The sequence below is a fragment of the Magallana gigas genome, chromosome 4 (assembly GCF_963853765.1).
Source record: "Magallana gigas chromosome 4, xbMagGiga1.1, whole genome shotgun sequence".
NCBI lineage: Eukaryota > Metazoa > Mollusca > Bivalvia > Ostreida > Ostreidae > Magallana > Magallana gigas.
In genome coordinates this window covers 33,958,317-33,977,475 of record NC_088856.1, presented here as the reverse complement: position 1 = coordinate 33,977,475, position 19,159 = coordinate 33,958,317, and the positions used below count along the sequence as shown (strand labels likewise).

The 19,159-nt window shown below is 31.9% G+C and overlaps 1 protein-coding gene across 4 annotated transcripts in view; it reads left to right on the top strand.

Moving 5' to 3' along the window:
• The window catches only part of LOC105317406 (early endosome antigen 1), a 108,875-nt gene that overhangs the window by 43,151 nt on the left and 46,565 nt on the right, over nucleotides 1-19,159 (top strand). For all 4 annotated transcript variants that reach the window (XM_034451183.2, XM_034451182.2, XM_034451184.2 and 1 more), the window contains exons 17-21: nucleotides 1,584-1,814; nucleotides 6,698-6,832; nucleotides 7,865-7,993; nucleotides 8,094-8,216; nucleotides 13,048-13,176. In XM_034451183.2, the coding sequence (XP_034307074.2) occupies nucleotides 1,584-1,814; nucleotides 6,698-6,832; nucleotides 7,865-7,993; nucleotides 8,094-8,216; nucleotides 13,048-13,176 (747 nt within the window). The remainder of the gene's footprint in view (nucleotides 1-1,583; nucleotides 1,815-6,697; nucleotides 6,833-7,864; nucleotides 7,994-8,093; nucleotides 8,217-13,047; nucleotides 13,177-19,159) is intronic.

Here is a 19,159-nt window from a genome sequence, read left to right as displayed (position 1 = left end):
TGGATATAGTTATTTTTTTAAAATAAAGTTTTACATAGGAACATATAGAGTAAATCTTCAAAAATCTTCATCTCAGAAACTAATCAGCCAGGAAAGCTGAAACTTGTGTGGAAGCATCCTCAGGTATATAGATTCAAAGTTGTGAAAATCATGATCTGTGGGGATTGGGTGAGGCCACATTGGGGGGATGTTAAAGTTTTACATAGGAACATATAAAGTTATGAAAATCATGATCCCTGGGGGTTGGATGGGGCTACATTGAGGGGGGGGGGGTTAAGGTTTTACATAGGAACATATGGAGTAAATCTTCAAAAATCTTCTTCTCAAAAACTAATCAGCCAGGAAAGCTGAAACTTTTGTGGAAGCATCCTCAGGTAGTGTAAATTCAAAGATGTGAAAATGATGACACCCCCAGGAGTAGGGTGGGTCCACAATGGATGGAGGGGGGGGCAGTCAAAGTTTTACATAGGAATATGTAGAGTAAATCTTTAAAAATCTTCTTCTCAGAAACTAATCAGCCAGATGATTCTTTATAGAGTAAAACTCGTTTAGTACAAACACGGTTATAGCAAATTCTCGGATGTAGCGAATTTTTTTTTGAGTCCCCGGTCAAATTCTTAACAAATCTTTTCCAATTTTTTTGGATATAACGAATTCGGATATAATGAATTTATGGATATTGCGAACTGATTTTGAGTCCTGCAGAGGTAAATATTAACGAAATTTAACAATTTTATAACGAATTTCTTTACAGTTAAAAAAGTTTGCACTACCATTTAGCATAGTAGTTTGAATGAATTTCTTTTTATATAAATTTTTCGACTCATAATCCAATTATTAAAGGTATCAATGAAGTGTACTTTTTATTTTAAGCCGTAATCAGCAAAAGTTATTGTCTGGTGAAAGAAAACATTATTCATTATACGAATATAAAGAATTATGGATATAACGAAGTAAATTCATCGGTCCCTAGGACTTTGCTATAACCGAGTTTTACTGTAATTGTTAAGACTTTGGCCCCAGGACAATTCTTCGGCCTCACAAGAAGGTTCAGTGTTTGATGTAGGTTTATATTCCATATATAAACAATTGTTAAGGATCTTTTTGAGAACTACATTACTCAACATGTGATATGACTATAAAATCATCTTGTTATTAAAGGGACTAATGAATATAAACATAAGAATATCCAGGGGGAAAATGGATTTTATTTATACAGGATCACATGTATTATTGTACATTGTCCAGATAGTTTGTAATATGACTCCATTAAGCTGATTTTATCATACCTATTGTTCCTCAGATGAGCGATGTGGCCCATGGGCCTCTTGTTTAAAGAATCTAGAGTCCTTTTCATTTTAAAAATAAGCTTCTTCTGTTTAATAGCTTTTAAAGCTAAGATGACCTCTAGTTCTTTTAGTGTGGTACTAATTACAGTTTTTTTTATCTAATTTTTGAAATAAAGTTTTGTTGAGCTTGATATTTGTTGATATTTATCTTCATTTTGGTGTTGTCTTTAATTAATTTAAAGATGTGTCAATAAATTAAAATAGTGTGTCATGCATTGAAATACCTTTTTTCAGACCTTACTACAAAACAAAATATCACAACTTGAGCATTCATTAGATGAACAGAAATCAGACAGTGAACACAAAATCGAAAATCTTCATAGAGAATTAAATGAAGTGAAAGGGGAGTTACAAACAACAGGAGATTTATTACACAAACAGAAATCTGCCTTTGAAGAAAAGGCTGAAAAACTGCACACTGTACAGCTGAAACTTCATCAGCTAGAGATTGAATCTCAGTCAAAGGTAAATTCATCTGATTTAAAGTCCAGGAAATTTAACAACCTTTTGTGTTTGTAGGCTGTAAATGTACTCTTATATGGCTATATTAAATTACACATTTTTGTCACATTGTGCTCATCAAAGCTAACATGAGCAATTCTTACATTTGAGTAAGTGTTGTTGTCATTGATGTCTTTTAATATCCATATGTTAAAGGGTACCTGCAGTGCCGGTCAGTTTTTGATATAATGGAGATCTATGTGTAAAAACATCATCCTGAAAATTTTACAGCGATCGCATAAGTAGTTTTCGAGATATTTGGGGAAAACCCGATTTCACACCTGAACGAGTTTTGAATCAAGCCGATTTGGCGCGAGATGAACTGTGACGTCACGGGGTCAACGCCGCTGTATGAGAAACAGGGATATCGTATGAAAACTGTTCGTTTTCTTGCATTGTTTTATTGATATATGAACATTTTTTCTGTTGTTTTATTTCCTTATCAACCCTGGAAGACTAATTATACTGTTGTTTGAGCTTAACCCGTATTTTATCGAACAAAAATGCCGAATTCGGACAATTGTTTGCTTCATGAATTTCGTCAAATGTGTAACACATTTTACATATAAATGCACACCATATGTAGCAAAATGACAATTAATCAAAGCATTATTGTTATAAGAAACATATTTTGTTAATATTGTCATTCTTTCGAATGATTTCTCAGTGACATTATTAACTGATTAATAATATTGATAATACATAATGATATTTCGTAAAAGGTAACTCGGGGTCTATTCCTCGTATAAGGCATAAAATTACAAATGATGTCGCCCGATTACTCAATGATATTGATATCGGACCAATAACAATCAAAACAGTATGCATTCTTTAACAAACAAACACGGGATTATAAACGGATCAAGGCGAAAGTCCAAGATGGCTGCATGATTAAGTCTGTCTCGCATTCTTTTAAAAGTACAATAATGGAATTTAATTTTACATTTATTTACATCCTTTGTCAAAATGTTCCAGTTTATTCAGATTTCATAATGATTCGTTGTCAGTATTACAATTTAAGCTATACGGAGTTATAAAGCGTTTAATTACGACCATAGCGCTCGAAAGAACGTTGCACTTTATTAAATAAGAAATTATAAAGAACAACGTAATTACTTCCGAAATAATTACTTGATCACATAAAAAAGGTTTCAATTGCTGAATTATAAATTTAGTCATTATGAAGTGATTAGATAAGTAACAATAAAGGCATTTACTTCGAACATTAGATTTACTATTTAATAGTATCATGCATGATTCTTTGATCACTGATTGACGGACTATACACATGTTTTAGCTGACGAATGCTTGATTTTACACAGTCTAATTTATTTCTCTGTTTTATCTTTTAACAATTGAGTAGCTTATTATACACAAATCAATTTACCCGCCTAGAGGTGTGAAACCCTCTCTTCGTTCACCAGACTTGTGTACCTTGTGTATACATACCCCAGATACACGTGTGTCTGGAGCAGTGGCTTCGTTAGTTTACCTGTTTACCTGTGTCATTGTCTCGGATCACTCGTGTGTGAAAGGATATTATGTAATCAAAAAATGAATAATGAACATGAATTTGCCTATGTAAGCGTTTTAAGATATCGTATTCATCGGTAAAAAGGCGACGAGAATAACAAATTTTAAAATCCTTTTAAAAGAAATCCGATTGTAATAAAATAATAACGGATACAAATTTCTAGATCTACAATACTTAAAATAACAAGATAAGTCAAAACATCAGACCTACATCAATCATTTTGGCTGAAAAATCGAATTTAATTTGTATAGCTTTGAAAGGAAATTTCCCTCTTGTTGACCTCGTGACGTCACTTCCGCTGAAGCCTCGTTATCGCCTAATTCTGTTTTCTCTTGATTAGATTTCCCAAAGCAGGTAAAAATAGCCACTTTGAAGAGGCGTAACTCCGTTATTTTTGCACCGATTTCGATGCGGTTTTTTGCATTAGATTTTGGTAAATAAACTCTTTAACATATGTTTCACATCGGCTGGGCTGCAGGTACCCTTTAATATTAGGAATTTTTAACATTTTTTAACCAAAGTATCCTAACAATCTAGTCAGAATTTACGAATATAGCGAACTGATTTATGGTGAATAATAACGAATTTTACACTTTTATAATGATTTTTTTACAGTTTAAAACGTTTGCACAAATATTTAACATAATAGTTCGAATAAATTTATTTTCATATAAATTTTTCAATTTACAATCCGATTATTATAGGTAACACAAGAATCTATTTTTATTTTAAGCCTCAATTAGCAAAAATTATAGTCTGGTGAAAGAAAACATGTATAAAATGAATTGGCTTTAGTTATTATTACAAATTCCTTATACGGATTACAGATGTTACAAAGTAAATCCCTTGTGCCCTAAGACTTCGCTATAAACGAGTTTTACTGAAGAAGTTTATTTCCATCTAAAAAAGTTATTTATCTCCAAAGATGGATGTTTGGACGAATGTACATAAAAAGTGATATTTTTGTGTTTTTCATGGAATTTTATGGTAACCATTATTAAAATGTAAATTGCATTAAGTTTTACTTTTTATCTAACTGAGAAGAAGTTTGAGGGAGCTTATGCTATACCCCTGGTGTCTGCGTTGGCCTCTAAACCTGATTAAAGTTTTTGTTCCAAGTCCTGTATCTAAGTTACTCCTTGTCCTATCTTCACCAAACTTGCATGGATGCTGAATCTTGACCATGAATTTCAGATGCTGGAAGAGGTTAAGGTTTTTGGAGCAGGTGCCCTTTGATAGCCATTTCTAAGTTACTACTGGTTCTAACTTCACCAAACTTGAATGGATGGTGCATCTTATGATACTGATGCACCTGACAGGCTTGAATGCTGTATCTGAGCCATAGGTTTTGGATGCATGAGGTTTTTAGAGATGGTTAAAGTTTTCAGAGCAGGTGCTCTCTGATGATAATATTTTGGTTAATACTGGTCCTAACTTCACCAAACTTGCATGGATGATGCGTCTTATGATACTGATGCACCAGGCAGGCTTTAATGCTGAATCTGAGCCATAGCTTTTGGATGCTGGACGAGGTGTCTGGACGAGGTTTAGGTTTTTGGAACAGGTCTCATGTGTTAAAGATAATAGCTTGTATAGTTGATTTAACTATAATATAAATGAATGGCAGAGGTAGCTTCAGATGCAGAGCCTGATCTCCATTATGATGAATTAATCAAGGATGCTAAAAAAAGTGCTACCTCCTGCAAACTTGTTTGGTAGATGTGTTTGTTGTGAAATGTGGTCTCATAAAGGTGATGCTTCATAAAGGTAATGCCTTGTCTCGCTGAGCTTTGTAATCTGTCATTACCTATGTTTTGTATTGTATTGAAATATAAAATCACCAGACATACAAATTGATAAGAGTGTAAATGAAAAGAGCTTCAATCACTAACAAAAATTGACTGTTCTAGCAATGATTGAAAACGTCTTATTTGTTTTGAATAAATAGAATTGATCATACTTGCTAACCTCCAACATGTGAAAATCTGGTCTTGACTAGATTTGGAAATTAAAAAATCTGGTCAGAGCGCGTAACGACATTCACGACATATTTACCATGCATTTCATAGGTATATACAATAGAAATATGTGTTAAAACTTATGTGTAATACTTTATTGCAAAGAAGCATTTTAACTAACAGTTGCTGATTTTGAATTTTGTAAAGTGATCTGACACAGAAAATGGTAGGTTGTGTTCAGCTAAAAAAAAATGCAAAAAGAGTTTCTGCTACATTAACCTTGCTTTTGAACTCTGTAAACGATGGCATGAAAGTTGTAAGTGACTTGGAAGACTTTTGTGTATTAAAAAGCATTTTATACATGACTTAGCATTTTTGAATGTTTAGTCAGATCATTTTGGGCACAAAATCCAATATTGTGTTATGTAGAACACAAGAAGCCTCGTTTTGTACTTGATTACTTTGTTTTACCCAAAAGAATTCATTTTCCCAGATATATTGATAGGTACAAAAATATTGTTTCTTTTTGTTGGTTTTTTACGTTGACTAAACTCTGGGTTTACTTTCGGGGTTTACTCTGGGTCTGCTCAAGTAAACCCAAGCGGGGGTGTTAAGGAAGCATATGGGCAATTTAGCATCTTATATGAATATTTTTCAGAATGTTTAGTTGTGGACGATCAAAGTTATGGGTAGATTTTTTAATTTAAAAATTATCTTGCGTAATACATGTACAGGTAAATATTTTTAAACCTATGACATAAATATGACAATTAAATGTTAAAAAATGTTTTTTAAACTTTAAAATGAATTTGGTGGGTTTTATTTTTGGCCAGTTTATGAGATTTTATCCGAACTAAGGGACATTACTCACACATTGTTTATATTAGAAATGCCATTTACTGCAATACATGATGGAGCAAAAGACTCTGTTTTCAGAGTTAACTCTGTTTTCAGAGTCCTGACAGAGTCACATAAGTAGTATATTCAATTATATTTCAACCATGGTCATTTTTTAATGGTCATGAATGAACTGCAATAAATAGTAAATCAATGAGAAATTATGAAGGAAAATGTTAACATATTATATAGGTATATGATTTGTGTTATCTAATTTACATGACGTATCTTGAATTTCTACTTCAAGAAAAAGACCACAGTTGGGATTCCATTAAATATGTTTTAACTAAACAGATTAAGAGAAAAAAATTCTTAATGAATGAATTAATGTAAAAAATTATTATGTAAATTTACATGGAAAGAAATTTGTTCAAACTATTATTCATGGCTTACATGTTTACTGCTATACAGTTTACATTGCTCGGTTCCTTTAAACAAAAAGACATTTGGTTTTATAGATTGAGCAGCTTACAACAGCTGAAGAAGCTGTGATATGCGAGAGAAATGAAATACAGAATCAATTCAAAAATATTGAAAAAAGTTTAGGAGAGAAATCAACAGAGCTCAGAAAATTGCAGAAACAGTTGGAACAGGTAATTTTTTTTTATAGAATTAAGAAACTGTTCTCTGCTTATGTATATACTGAAATGAGAGAGAGAGAGAGAGAGAGAGAGAGAGAGAGAGAGAGAGAGAGAGAGAGAGAGAGTAATTAATTTAAGACACAGATGGGATCAACTATGTTATTGAATAACATGAACCATTTTGTCACACATATCATTTATTAGAATGACATTGACAACATTATTAAATTCAGGAAAATGACAATTACTTATTTAAATCTATGTGTCAGAATTCTCTACCTATAAATAATGAAGATATTTTCACTATAAAGGTTTTACAAATGCAGACCTTTTACTAGTATTTTGTTGCATGGTCCAAAAATGTATTAACTAATGTAAAAACTTATACTAAATGAACACATACATGATGTGTCAGTGGATTGATGTTATGTTATTTATGTAACCTTTGAAAAAGGAAAACAAGAAGGAAACAATAACTAATACCTGTATTGTGTATTTAGGAAAATTCACAATTCATTGTTTTTCGTGATTTGAATCAAAATTGCATAACAAAGTAAATGCATGCATGTATTTAAATCTGTACAAGAATACAAGAGCAAGATTAATTTATAGTAAGTCAGTGAATTTTCTTTTTAAACTTATAGATAAATCACCCAATTTCTACCCCTCCCTCACCCCCTCGCCCCCAATATATACCCCCCAAAAATAACAACTTTCTTGACAATACTAAAATTATATTGGTGATAATGTACATTTGTGTATATACATCTGTATAATCATATTATATCAGAGAAATGTATTAACAAAATTTATTATACCAGTAAGTGTTATATGTATTATATCACTTGTATCTGCTCTTTCTTTTGTGAAAGTTGTATTTAAATAAAAAAAAAAAAACCCAACAAAAAAACAAAGTAAACTGATCAACTTAATCTTACTTCATCTAAAATTCTTGGTTTAATAGCACAATTTCCCGGATTATTTGTGAATTTTTATTGCATGCTGAGGTATACTATTTTGGTTTAAATTGCTCACAATGAACAGAAAAATAGAGAAGCTGCCATTGAAAGAGAAAAAAATGCCACACTGGAAATAGAGACAAGAAAACAGCAAGAAAAAGAAGCATCATCTCAAGAGCGATTTAAAGCTCTTGAACAAAAACTCAAGGAAAAGGTATTTTGGAATGATTTAAATTGGTACATGTATGATTTTCTCTGACACACACACAGAAACAATATTAAGTTTAAAGAGACTTTCATGGTACTTATTTTAGATTTTGGATTTTGAAAATATAACTGCACAAGTAAAAGATTTAGAGATACAGATCCTCAGTGAAAAAAGACACAGCACAGAAGTGAAGGAAAGAATGGCTGACTTGGAGCAGGAAAAGAATTCTGTAAGATGTTTTCATTATTACATATTTACAAGTTATAGCTTTCCAAAATTCTTGCCTGACTAAACAATATTATTCAATGGAAGTATGCATGTATCAATTAGGCTTTCTTATAAGAAATGAATTTTAATTTTCGCTGCTGATCATAAATTCAGAAACGGAGTGTGCAGATTTAAGAAGAAATTTCAGTCCTTTCTTAAATCAGTGCATGTACATGTATTTGATATAGTCAAAACTGGAAGTACAGAAAGAAAACAAAATGAAAGCATGTCAACCCATTGGAAGCACATTGGTGGATCTTGCAATTTTCCCAGCTCGTAAAAATTAACTTTACCTGTTTTTTAAGCAGTAAAAGTAAAATTTTAGAAAAAATCATCAATTATTGTGGAAATTACACTGTCTAGAAATAGATATACAGTGAAACTTCTCAAAACCGGCACCCCTGAAAACCAGCACCCCCTCAATATCGGCCGATTTAAAAAGTCCCGGCCAGCTCTCTCTTTATTTCTTATATATAAACCCTTAGAAAACCGGCACCCCCTGAATACCGGACACCGGCCGTTTTTTATCGGCCGGTCTTTAACAAACGTGTGAAATATACCCTCACAAAACCGGCATATAGCCTTTTTTGGTGTGTGTTTATTTTGTGATTATTATTGTTTTATTTTTAATTCATCGATTTGATTCGTATTTAGTTATTGTATTTTATTTTATACTACACTGAGTAAAGATTAGAGCTCGGCAATAAATCGAACGTCAATGATACAAGCGGCATAAAGTTCTGTTTCTTGATTCTTGATTTGACTTTATTAAATGTTTAATCTACTTGATTTTATTTTACATTCACTCACACACACAAATAAAATTTCAGATGCTTCCAAAACTAAAATATTTTATCAGAGTTTCAATGTAAGCGCAATTTGATATAAGCGGCCTTTCAGAGAAAATTTGACATGAGTTTGTACACACGTAAATGTACAACGTTGGTGTTCTATCTTTGTGATCACTTTGAAATATTATACAATCATTCTTATCATGTTTAGTTCATTTTCACAATTTTTTTTTTTTAAATCAAAACTTATTACTGACTATAAGCTACAAAAAGCATTATACATGTACATCTATACATGTATTATATTTATATAAATAGCTTAAACAGATACATAATTTCCTTAACAATGGCTAGTTTTAACTGAACCTCAGTAAACCAGCACCCCCTGTAAACTGGCTCTTTTGTCCGGTCCGGTAGCCTGCCGGTTTAGAGAAGTTTCATTGTAGTAATAATTTTGAAGAAAATAGCTATTTCACAGTTAGTCTTTTAAATTGTGTTTCATGATATTACACTGTAACCATTTAACTTCTATAGTGGTTTGGGTATTTGTATTGAGAGAGTTTGCTGGTGATATTGTGACTGCTCATAGAGCTTCCCTTAAGCCAAAACTTGACTACTAGTTTTGCCAAATGATACATGTAAATCATCTACTAAAGTTTTTAGTTCACCTGAGCTGAAGGCTCAAGTTGGCTTTTCTGATCACATTTTGTCTGTCATCTGTCTGTAAACTTTTCACAAACTTTTCACATTTTCAACATCTTCTCTGGAACTACTGTGCCAATTCCAACCAAATTTGGCATAAAGCATCCTTAGGCAAAGGGAATTCAAAGTTGTGAAAATAAAGACCAGGCCCTTTTTCAAGGGGAGATAATTAGGAATTGTCAGAAATCTTCTTAAAAACCATTTGGCCAGAAAAGCTGAAACTTAATAATTCTATTGAATCATCCTCAGGTGCTGTAGATTCAAAGTTGTGAAAATTATTACCCCTGTGCCCAGGGGGTAGGAATGGGGTCACAATGGGGGTTTGAATTTTTACATAGGAATATATTGAGTAAGTAAATCTTTAAAAATCTTCTCAGAAACTGCCAGGAAAGCTGAAACTTGGATTGATGCATTCTAAGGTAGTGTAGATTCAAAGTTGTGATAATCATGATACATTTGGGTATGGTGGGGTCACACTGGGGGATAAAATCTTTAGGATTATAGGTTATTACGGAGAGAAATTTTTAAAATTAATTTTCCCCAAAATCCATTTGGCAAGAAATTCTGTTACTTGTTTGGAAGCATCCTTGGGTTGTGTAAATTCAAGTTTGTTAAAATCATTATCCCTGGGAGTAGGGTGGGGGCACAATAGGGGGGGGGGGGCAGTTTTTTTTAATAGGAATATTAAGAATGAAAGTCTGAGAGAATCTCAATAAATTCCTTTTTGCCAAAAAAAGGTAGTTGACTGAAAGCTTCCTCTGGAAAGGTATATTCAAATTTGTAAAAATCATCTTCCCATGCGATAGGCCTTGGGGACACAACAGGGTGTCAAATTTTTAAATAGGATTATATTTAAAAAAAAATATCTTAAAATCTTCTCCAAAAATTAATTAGCCCATAAAGCTGTAGATCCAAGTTTGTCAAAATCAGGACCACATTTGGGGTTCTAATTTGCATAGGAAAATTTTTAAAAATTATTTTGCAACATCTTGTGCCCAATGGGTTCGAAGTTTGCTGAAGGTTTATATATGTGATAAGATTTTCTTGAGAACTACTCAATATCTTAAATGTGATGTGATTATTGTATCATCCTGTTACAAAAGGGGCTTAAATTTTAAAATGAGAATATCCAAAAAAAAAATTAAAATCTGTTTATACAGGATTTATTCTACAACATTGTCCAGATATTTCGTATGACTTCATAAAGCTGATTTTATTATGGATATCATGTCACTGAGCGATGAGGCCGTTGGGATTCTTGTTTTAATTATACCCCTGCAAATGTTGGGGGGGGGGGGAATTTGGTTTAACCCTGTCCATTTGTCCATCTGTCTGGCTGTGTGTGGTGGAAATTTCAACCCTCCTATAGAATTTTCTACCACTTCATGGAACAATCTGAAAATTTGTACATAATTATGTTGAACACCATTTGAAGATGTTCATCTGCATTTTTTTTAAGATTAGATATTATGAGGATTTTAAGACAGTTTTCATTGTACTAATTCTATATATTGTACACTAATGTTGAAAAGTAAAGAAGGTAATTTTTATTTGTTAAATACATTAATTTTATATAAATACATCAAAGTGGAGGTTTTTTGTCTTTATTTTTCTAACTAAGGGACAATGTGCAGTTATTTTGCATTTTTTGCCCCCAAAATTTTAGTTTGTAAAGAGCTTTAAAAATAAGGTGGCAGATAGTTGAAATCATATTGAAAATAAGTGTGTAAAAGGTTATTACCACAGTGACCTCATAATGTGGAAATGACATCATGAAAATTATCTTATTTTGATAAATTGATGTTTTGTAGCAAAATATGGTTGTTTTCTGATGGTTTTTTGATGAGAAAATATCGAGTGCAGGCTTTAATTCTCAAGTACCCTTTTTAAGGCGTCTAGCTAATGCTCTGCAGCCTTTTAGCGATCATCTGGATTGGCAATCGTCCAAAAATTCATGCTTTGCACCGCCTTTTAAATGCGCATAAGAAATAAGTTCCTTAAAGTATTAAACCTATTACAAAATTTTTATTCCATTTATTCAACTAAATTGTGTACAAAAAAAACCCCAATTTGCCTCTCTGGTTATTGACAGCTCATTGCATAAGTATAAATTTGCTTAATTAAGGAATGGCAGATGAATACAATAAGGTGTAAACATTAACTAAATATTATTTTAGTTTATCGCTTACATTTTAATTGGAGACCGTGCCGGTCTCCAAAATAAATGTAAGCGATAAACGTATCTAGTAATTTGGTTGCAATAAATAATCACAATTATAATGCAGTTGGTTTGGTCGAGCATTTTAGATAGCATGTGTTGTGGATTTGTTTGTGATCAGTCTGTCCATCTGTCTGTCTATTTGAGATAGCTTGTCTGAAGCATAGCTTCTCTCCCCTCGACCCAATATGGCTCATAACCTCACCCAAAGAGTGCCTTTGGGTAAAGGGTGGGCAATGACCCTGAGCCATGTTTCAAGGTCTAAGGTTAAGGTCATAACAGAATAATATATAAAATCCTTGTCTGGGAAATATTCTCTTCCCTTGATCAAATATAGCTCATACTTCCCTCACAGAGTTTCTAATGTAAAAGAGTGTGCCATGACCTTGAATGAGATTTGTAGGTAAAGGGTCAAGGTCATATCAGACCATGCAAAAATCCTTTTCTCAGAGCAATTATACTTTTTCACTGAGCCCTATTTGGCTCATACCTTACACCAGCAGAGCTTTTGAGTTAAGGGTGTGTAGTGACCTTGAACCCATTTTCAAGGTCAACTGTGAAGGTCGTAGCAGAATTATATGAAAAATCCTTGTCTGGAGTATATTTTCTCTCCCTTTGCTCCAATGTGGCTCATACTTGACCCACATGGTGCCTGTGATCAAATAATATGCAGTGATTTTGAATGATGTTTGTAGTCCAAGTGTCAGGTCATATCAGATCACACAAAAATCTTATATACATACTCTCCACTTAACCCTATTTGGCTAATACTTGCAATTCAGTGACCTTAAAGCAAGTCAAAGTGAAGGTCCTAGCAGATCTCTTTATAATCAGTCGATAATCAAACCTTAATAGGTTTTTTTTTAGATCGTGTTTTGTTTTCGAAAATCCCAGTCAGTCTTTTATTTTGCGATCTAAAAACCGAACAGAACACCTTAATGAGATCATGTACTTAAGTTAGATCGCGTTTAGGTAGTTAAGTGATTGTTTTCCTTTTGTTCTTTTTATGTACTGTTTTTTTTCTGACTTTGTGCATGTGATTTCTCGTTACATTTATACTAATAATAAACTTTTTTGGATAGAAATATGAAGAAGCAATCTTGGTAAAAGAAAGAAACCATGCCTTGGAAAAAGCTATTGAAGAACAAAGGGAGAAAGGAACTATGATGACGCAGCACATAGAGCTTCTGGAACATCAACTCAAGCAAAAGGTACTTTAAGTAAAGAACATATATCTTCACGCCTTTTATTTTTAGTATGGATGTCACATTATTTGGAGAGAATAATAATTGATTGCTCTAGTCAATCGATTGTCGAGTACATGTTGATTTTGATTTTTTTTTTTAAAAACAATCTGTCTTTTTCAAATGAAATTATTCTCTCGTATATACATTGTGTTATTAAATCAAAATCTAATAAATATATGTAATAAATGAAGTAATTTGATTTAAAATGAATTGAAAATTTTTAAATCTTGATATGGTCAGCAAAAGTCCCAACTTTTCCTTTTTATACGGGGTCACGTGACGCTATCTGAGCCAGAGCCTTAAGCAGCGCATAGAACACATCAACTGAATCTATGCTAAAGAAAGGAGTGCAGAAAGTTGTCATGTATTTCTGTAAATGTGCAGAAAGTTGTCATGTATTTCCGTAAATATAAGTTCTCAAAACACATCTTTTAAATCTTTCTACGTCCTCAATGTATAATTCCAGTTCTCAATCAGAAAATAAACAAATCGATTTATTGGTTTAAATACTCATGCTTAGGTTTATAAGCATTCTTTCACCAGAGGTCGTGCTTTGCAAGATTCTGGAAGCATGCATAACCCAACCTCTGGTGAGAGTTTGGTTCATTAGTTGCAGTGATTTGTGGAATGAGTTGCATAACCGAATGCAAACATTATTGTAGATTTAACATTTGGGGTGATCAATACATCAAACAATTTACAGTCATATAGTTAAAAGAATCAAATTATATTTTAAGGGATATTTTGATCACAAATATCTCAAAAAGGAGAAAAGCAAAAATGTTCATCGTCCAGTTATTTATTTATACATGATAAAAGTTTTCTCATATGAATATGTTCTGTAAATAGGGGTTTTAAGGGGCTGGAAGTCCAAATCTTAACACTTGTTGAACAAAGTGTGTTTAGAATTATGAAAGCTTTCATTTGATATCAAGATTTAGGGGCTGGCCCCACAAATTATGGGCCAAGAGGTGTCTTAATGTTTCCAACCAAAGCTCTTACACCTAAAACAAAATAGTTTCTGGCCCTTAGAATAAAGATCTATTTCTTCCTTTTCCAAATCATGTTTAGCTGTTAAATAGCAAAATCAAGGTCATACATGTATATCAACTTCTAAAATCGAACGGAAGACCTCCTCCTTGCTCGCAACAAAATTGTGTCTTGTTAAGATTTTCCATTTCCAACGGATAAGATTATTTTTGTTAGGTTTCTATTGTCCTATTGTTTTGCTTCTTTGTTTTCTTACACAAAATTTTTCAAAACCAAATATCTCAAAAACGGTTTCTTTCGCATATGACATACTTCCCTTTATCAACTTTTTCCTCATTTTGTCCAGCAATTATTTAGAGAATGGTTAAAGACAGAAACTTGAAATTTTCAGCGATGATAGATCTACCTTTAGAAGGGTGCGCATAAGTTAAATGATTCACGTCTGCCACATCGGGTTCTCCAAAAAGGAAGTTTAAGATTTTTTTTAAAATCTTAATATTCAAAATTTTACAATTTTGATTTTTTGAAATATTTGTTGTATTGCGTCCTGAATGTTCATAAACAATTAAAAAAAAAGTTTTCTCAAGTGTTATATCATTAGTGGTTTTTAGGTGGATAGAAGACTAAAACTTTGATCGTTTTAATCTCTAAAAGGACCAATATTATTAAAAGTAATATAGACGATATAGATGCTTTAGAATGATCTTCTAAATAGTATTCAACCATCAGAATTTTGCTAAAATGTCCTGATAAGGAGATAGAGGGTTGGCCCCTAAAACGTTTTTTAAAGATAGTTCAAGAATGGTAATACATTTCTAAACACTTCTTGAACAAATTGTGTTAAGTATCATTTCATAAGAAGAGAAAGAAAATGGCCCCTCAAATTAGAAGCCAAAAGTCTCTCTTCCATTACTTTGAGTTTGAAATATAGTTTTAGTCAAAAATAGTTTGATATGTTATAGAAGCAAACATGTTTATCTTACAGTTATTCAACAATACTGTAACATTATAAAAATTTTTTTCATGTTTTGTCATTAGGGATTTTAAATTTTCTTGAACAAAATGTGTTTAGTATCAAAAAACTTTAAATTTCATTTGATATCAGGAGAAAGGGAATTGCGCCTCAAATTAGGGGCCATTTTGGCTATTTAGTCTTTCCTCAATATATATATATATATATGTTAGATATTTAGAATAGGTTGATTTAAACTGGCGTATGCGTGTCAAAACCTCCAAATAGTGTCATTTTTAGAACTCCAATGCCTTTTCTTGAGTGGGTCTGGGTTCCATATTTTTGTCAGTCTATATGTGGTTTAAAGGAAATCTAACCGATTTCAATCAATAAAAACATGTAGAGATGACCCACTATACTTTAAAAATGTCATTCTTTTCATCCAGCCTTCGGCATATCGGAGTATCAAGTAGCATTATTTCCTGGCTATTATGCTCGGGATCGCCCTTCAAAAAAAGCTAAAAACCTACCTGGAAGTGACATCACATACCGTATAAATAGTGCTTCCATTGTGATAAACACTCATATTTTTTCTGGCGACATCGGGACATGAGCCCTTGTCGGTTATATGGTTATTGCGGTGTTAATAAATTTTCTAAGACGTGGTCTTAGTTGCAAGGTTTGTAAAGCCTTTGAAAACGAATTAAATCTACCAATGACGAAGTCTTGGTTTGAAAGGATTGATAATCCGTGCATTTCGTTTTACACATGGTTCATGTGGTTTTACAACTCAAGTTGTACAATACACGTTGTGTATTTGTTGAATGCACGATAAGAACACGCTGTGTTCAGAATTTTGTCGTGAATATATTTTACCGCAAGTTTTACAGTACACGTTGTGTATTGGTTGATAGTAAGTTTATAAAACACGTTGTGTTCAGAACTTGGACTATATAAAAGATTTTACACCGCAAGTTGAATAATATACACGCTGTGTATATATTAAATAGTACAGTACAATTAGAACACGCTGTGTTCAGATTTTTCTTATGGTTTTATTGATCTCAATATCAGGGATATAAATGAGACAAGAGATGGAATTTCTCTTAACTGCTGACTGATACTGGAGATAATTGGTTTACGACCCACAATTTACAAAATGTAATGCTCATAGTAAAATGACCAAAGGTCTGAAGTTTGAACAAAATAACAGTCAAGTTAATAATACAACTGTACTAAATCATGTAGGTGAAAGAAGATGTCAATTTAGAACATCGGAACAGGCTGATGCAATACATTACATGAAATTAATGTTGGTTTATTGATCATGATAAAAAAGAAGTATTTAAGGCATCAGTTTGCACATGGTTGAAATAAGTACAGATGATGATATCAGTAATATTATTTGGTGTCATAGAAGACCAAACAAGAAATTTCACTAATGAACAGGAATTTATTTTGCTTCTCATTACGATACACTAGCTAGCACCATGTTTACAATGTTCATATTGAGAAAAAGCAAAGAACAAACTGATTTTCATACATTTATTATATACTTACCATATATGTATTAGTTGATGCATTGGAATGGTTTCCAGTATATGTGAATAATTATTGATTATCTCTTCAGAACTTATCATCAGAACTGAAGTCTTCATGAAAAGACAAATGTTGCATGTATTTACTTGCTAATGGTGTTTAGTATATATGATACTACAAATTTAAAACAGATTTTAGAACGTTTCTGGTACATATTATTCAGAATTTGAATCAGAATAGATTAGAAAATATTAACTTTACAGATATATGTGTTAAGACATTGTGTGAACACAAGGCTATGTAGTAGCTGCAACAGAAAATTAAAATGATGGGAAAAACTTTTTAATATTAAAGATGATTGAATTTCTTTTGCAAAAGATTGAGAAAGTTCTTTTTCTGTATTTTCTAATTGTGTCATATTGATTGAATATATGAATTAACAGGATTTATACTTTCGCTTATTTCATTTAATATGAAATTTGATTATAATAAGTTATTTCAAGATAGTGATTGTGTTTAATCATATCACTCGATCATATGGACAAAGATATTATAGTACAATATTTAATATTGAAGAAATGTTTACTCATATTTAGCTGCTGGCATATATGTAAATAATGTTACCATAGATATAACATATCTGATCATTCATAAATTCCAAGAACGATTACAGGGAACACATTTGTTCCTGTTTTATTTTTTGTCTCTTTGCCAGTGGGTGTATTGATGAAGACTAGGCGAATTACAATCCCCTACCTTGTCTCTCTATAAACAAAGCTTTGTCTGGGCAGGTTTTAATTGGGACAAAAATGTTTACAATCTAAGAAAATAACATGGGGCAAAAATAGTCCTGTTTACAGTTCTCAATTGTTGGTCTTATTGTGATTACATAAATATAGATATATTGACGACCAAAAAATGACATTACAAAGAACTTAATATTAGATTTCATATCTTGTCATAAATTGTTAATACACAAAAAATTAATGTCATACAATGTTCCCACTTTATAGGGAAAAGTTATATATACTCCATGAATATACATGTATATGTAAATAATAGATTGTTTATAATGATACATATATTAGATTTATGGAAAATGAAATATGAATTCCATATTCTTTAAGAGAAAACAGTACCTAGCTAGAGGTTAAAATCTTAACATAGGTCATTTATATTAACCTATTTCAAATTGAAGATATAATTATCAAATTTAGAAAAGATAGCAAGTTTTGAAATTAGTTTTCTTAAAACTAATTAATTCATGCAGAGTTTGGTTGTACAGTGTATTAATATATCAAAATGGATGTGTTATGAAAGATTAGCATTTTGATTTTTGAATAAATACCACATACCAGGAAAGTCATAGATATTGATTTAAGAATTTTCAATTAAGGTTGAAAGACATCAGACAAGATTATACCTGACATCCTTCTGTACACAAGTGAATACTATTGCTTTTACTGATAATATCTAAGTTTCAAAGAAAACTTAACTGATCCTAATATATAGCTATACAAGCTAGACAAAATAGGATATACATGTATATATAAATATGATTTTAGTTTATAAAAGAATGATTGACATATAAGTAATAATGAAGAGTAAATATTTTTCTGATCAGAGGGTCATTGTACCTTAGTTATGTTGCAAAACTTAATCATGCATGAATATAATACCGGTACTTTATATTCAAGGAAGAAAACATTTGTTTTCTACATTACATTGGAAGCTAGAAGATCATACATTTAATTACATTATAGCTGTATTATATGTGTATTATAATGTACCCTATATATCAGACAGTAAAATCTGACATTTCAATGAATGCAATTCATTCTTCTTTCTATTAACATCTTACAGACAGAAAATTAGATAGTTTGGATTTTACAAACAATGTATTTTATTACGGTATATCACAGAGAAATGAAGCAGAATGGTTTTAAAACATTATTTTCTGAGAAAACATTAATCATGCAGCCACAATATGGACAATTATTATAGAAATTGGTGAGGAAAATAATGGGTACATTTGATGTGTTTTGTGGCTAAGATGATAAAGCAATTTTGTGTTTCCACATGATGAAACCAAAGTTGAATTATTAAAATGTAGTGATGTTTATTTAAATCATTGATTGAGAATCTTCTCTACTTGGAAGGATTTTTATTTATTGTCAAATACTTTGAAGATGCTACTTGATACTCCGATATGCCGAAGGCTGGATGAAAAGAATGTCCCCCTCATCCAAGCATTCCCCCGGATGTGATGGATGAGGGGCATTCTTGGAAGACAGCCTGAGGCTGAGGAGTATCAAGGTTCCCTCCCTGTATGGGTTTTGAGAATTGTTTATCCCACCTCAAATAAAAATACATATTTGACAATAAATCTGCTTTAAAATTATGAGTGTTTATCACAATGGAAGCACTATTTATACGGTATGTGATGTCACTTCCAGGTAGGTTTTT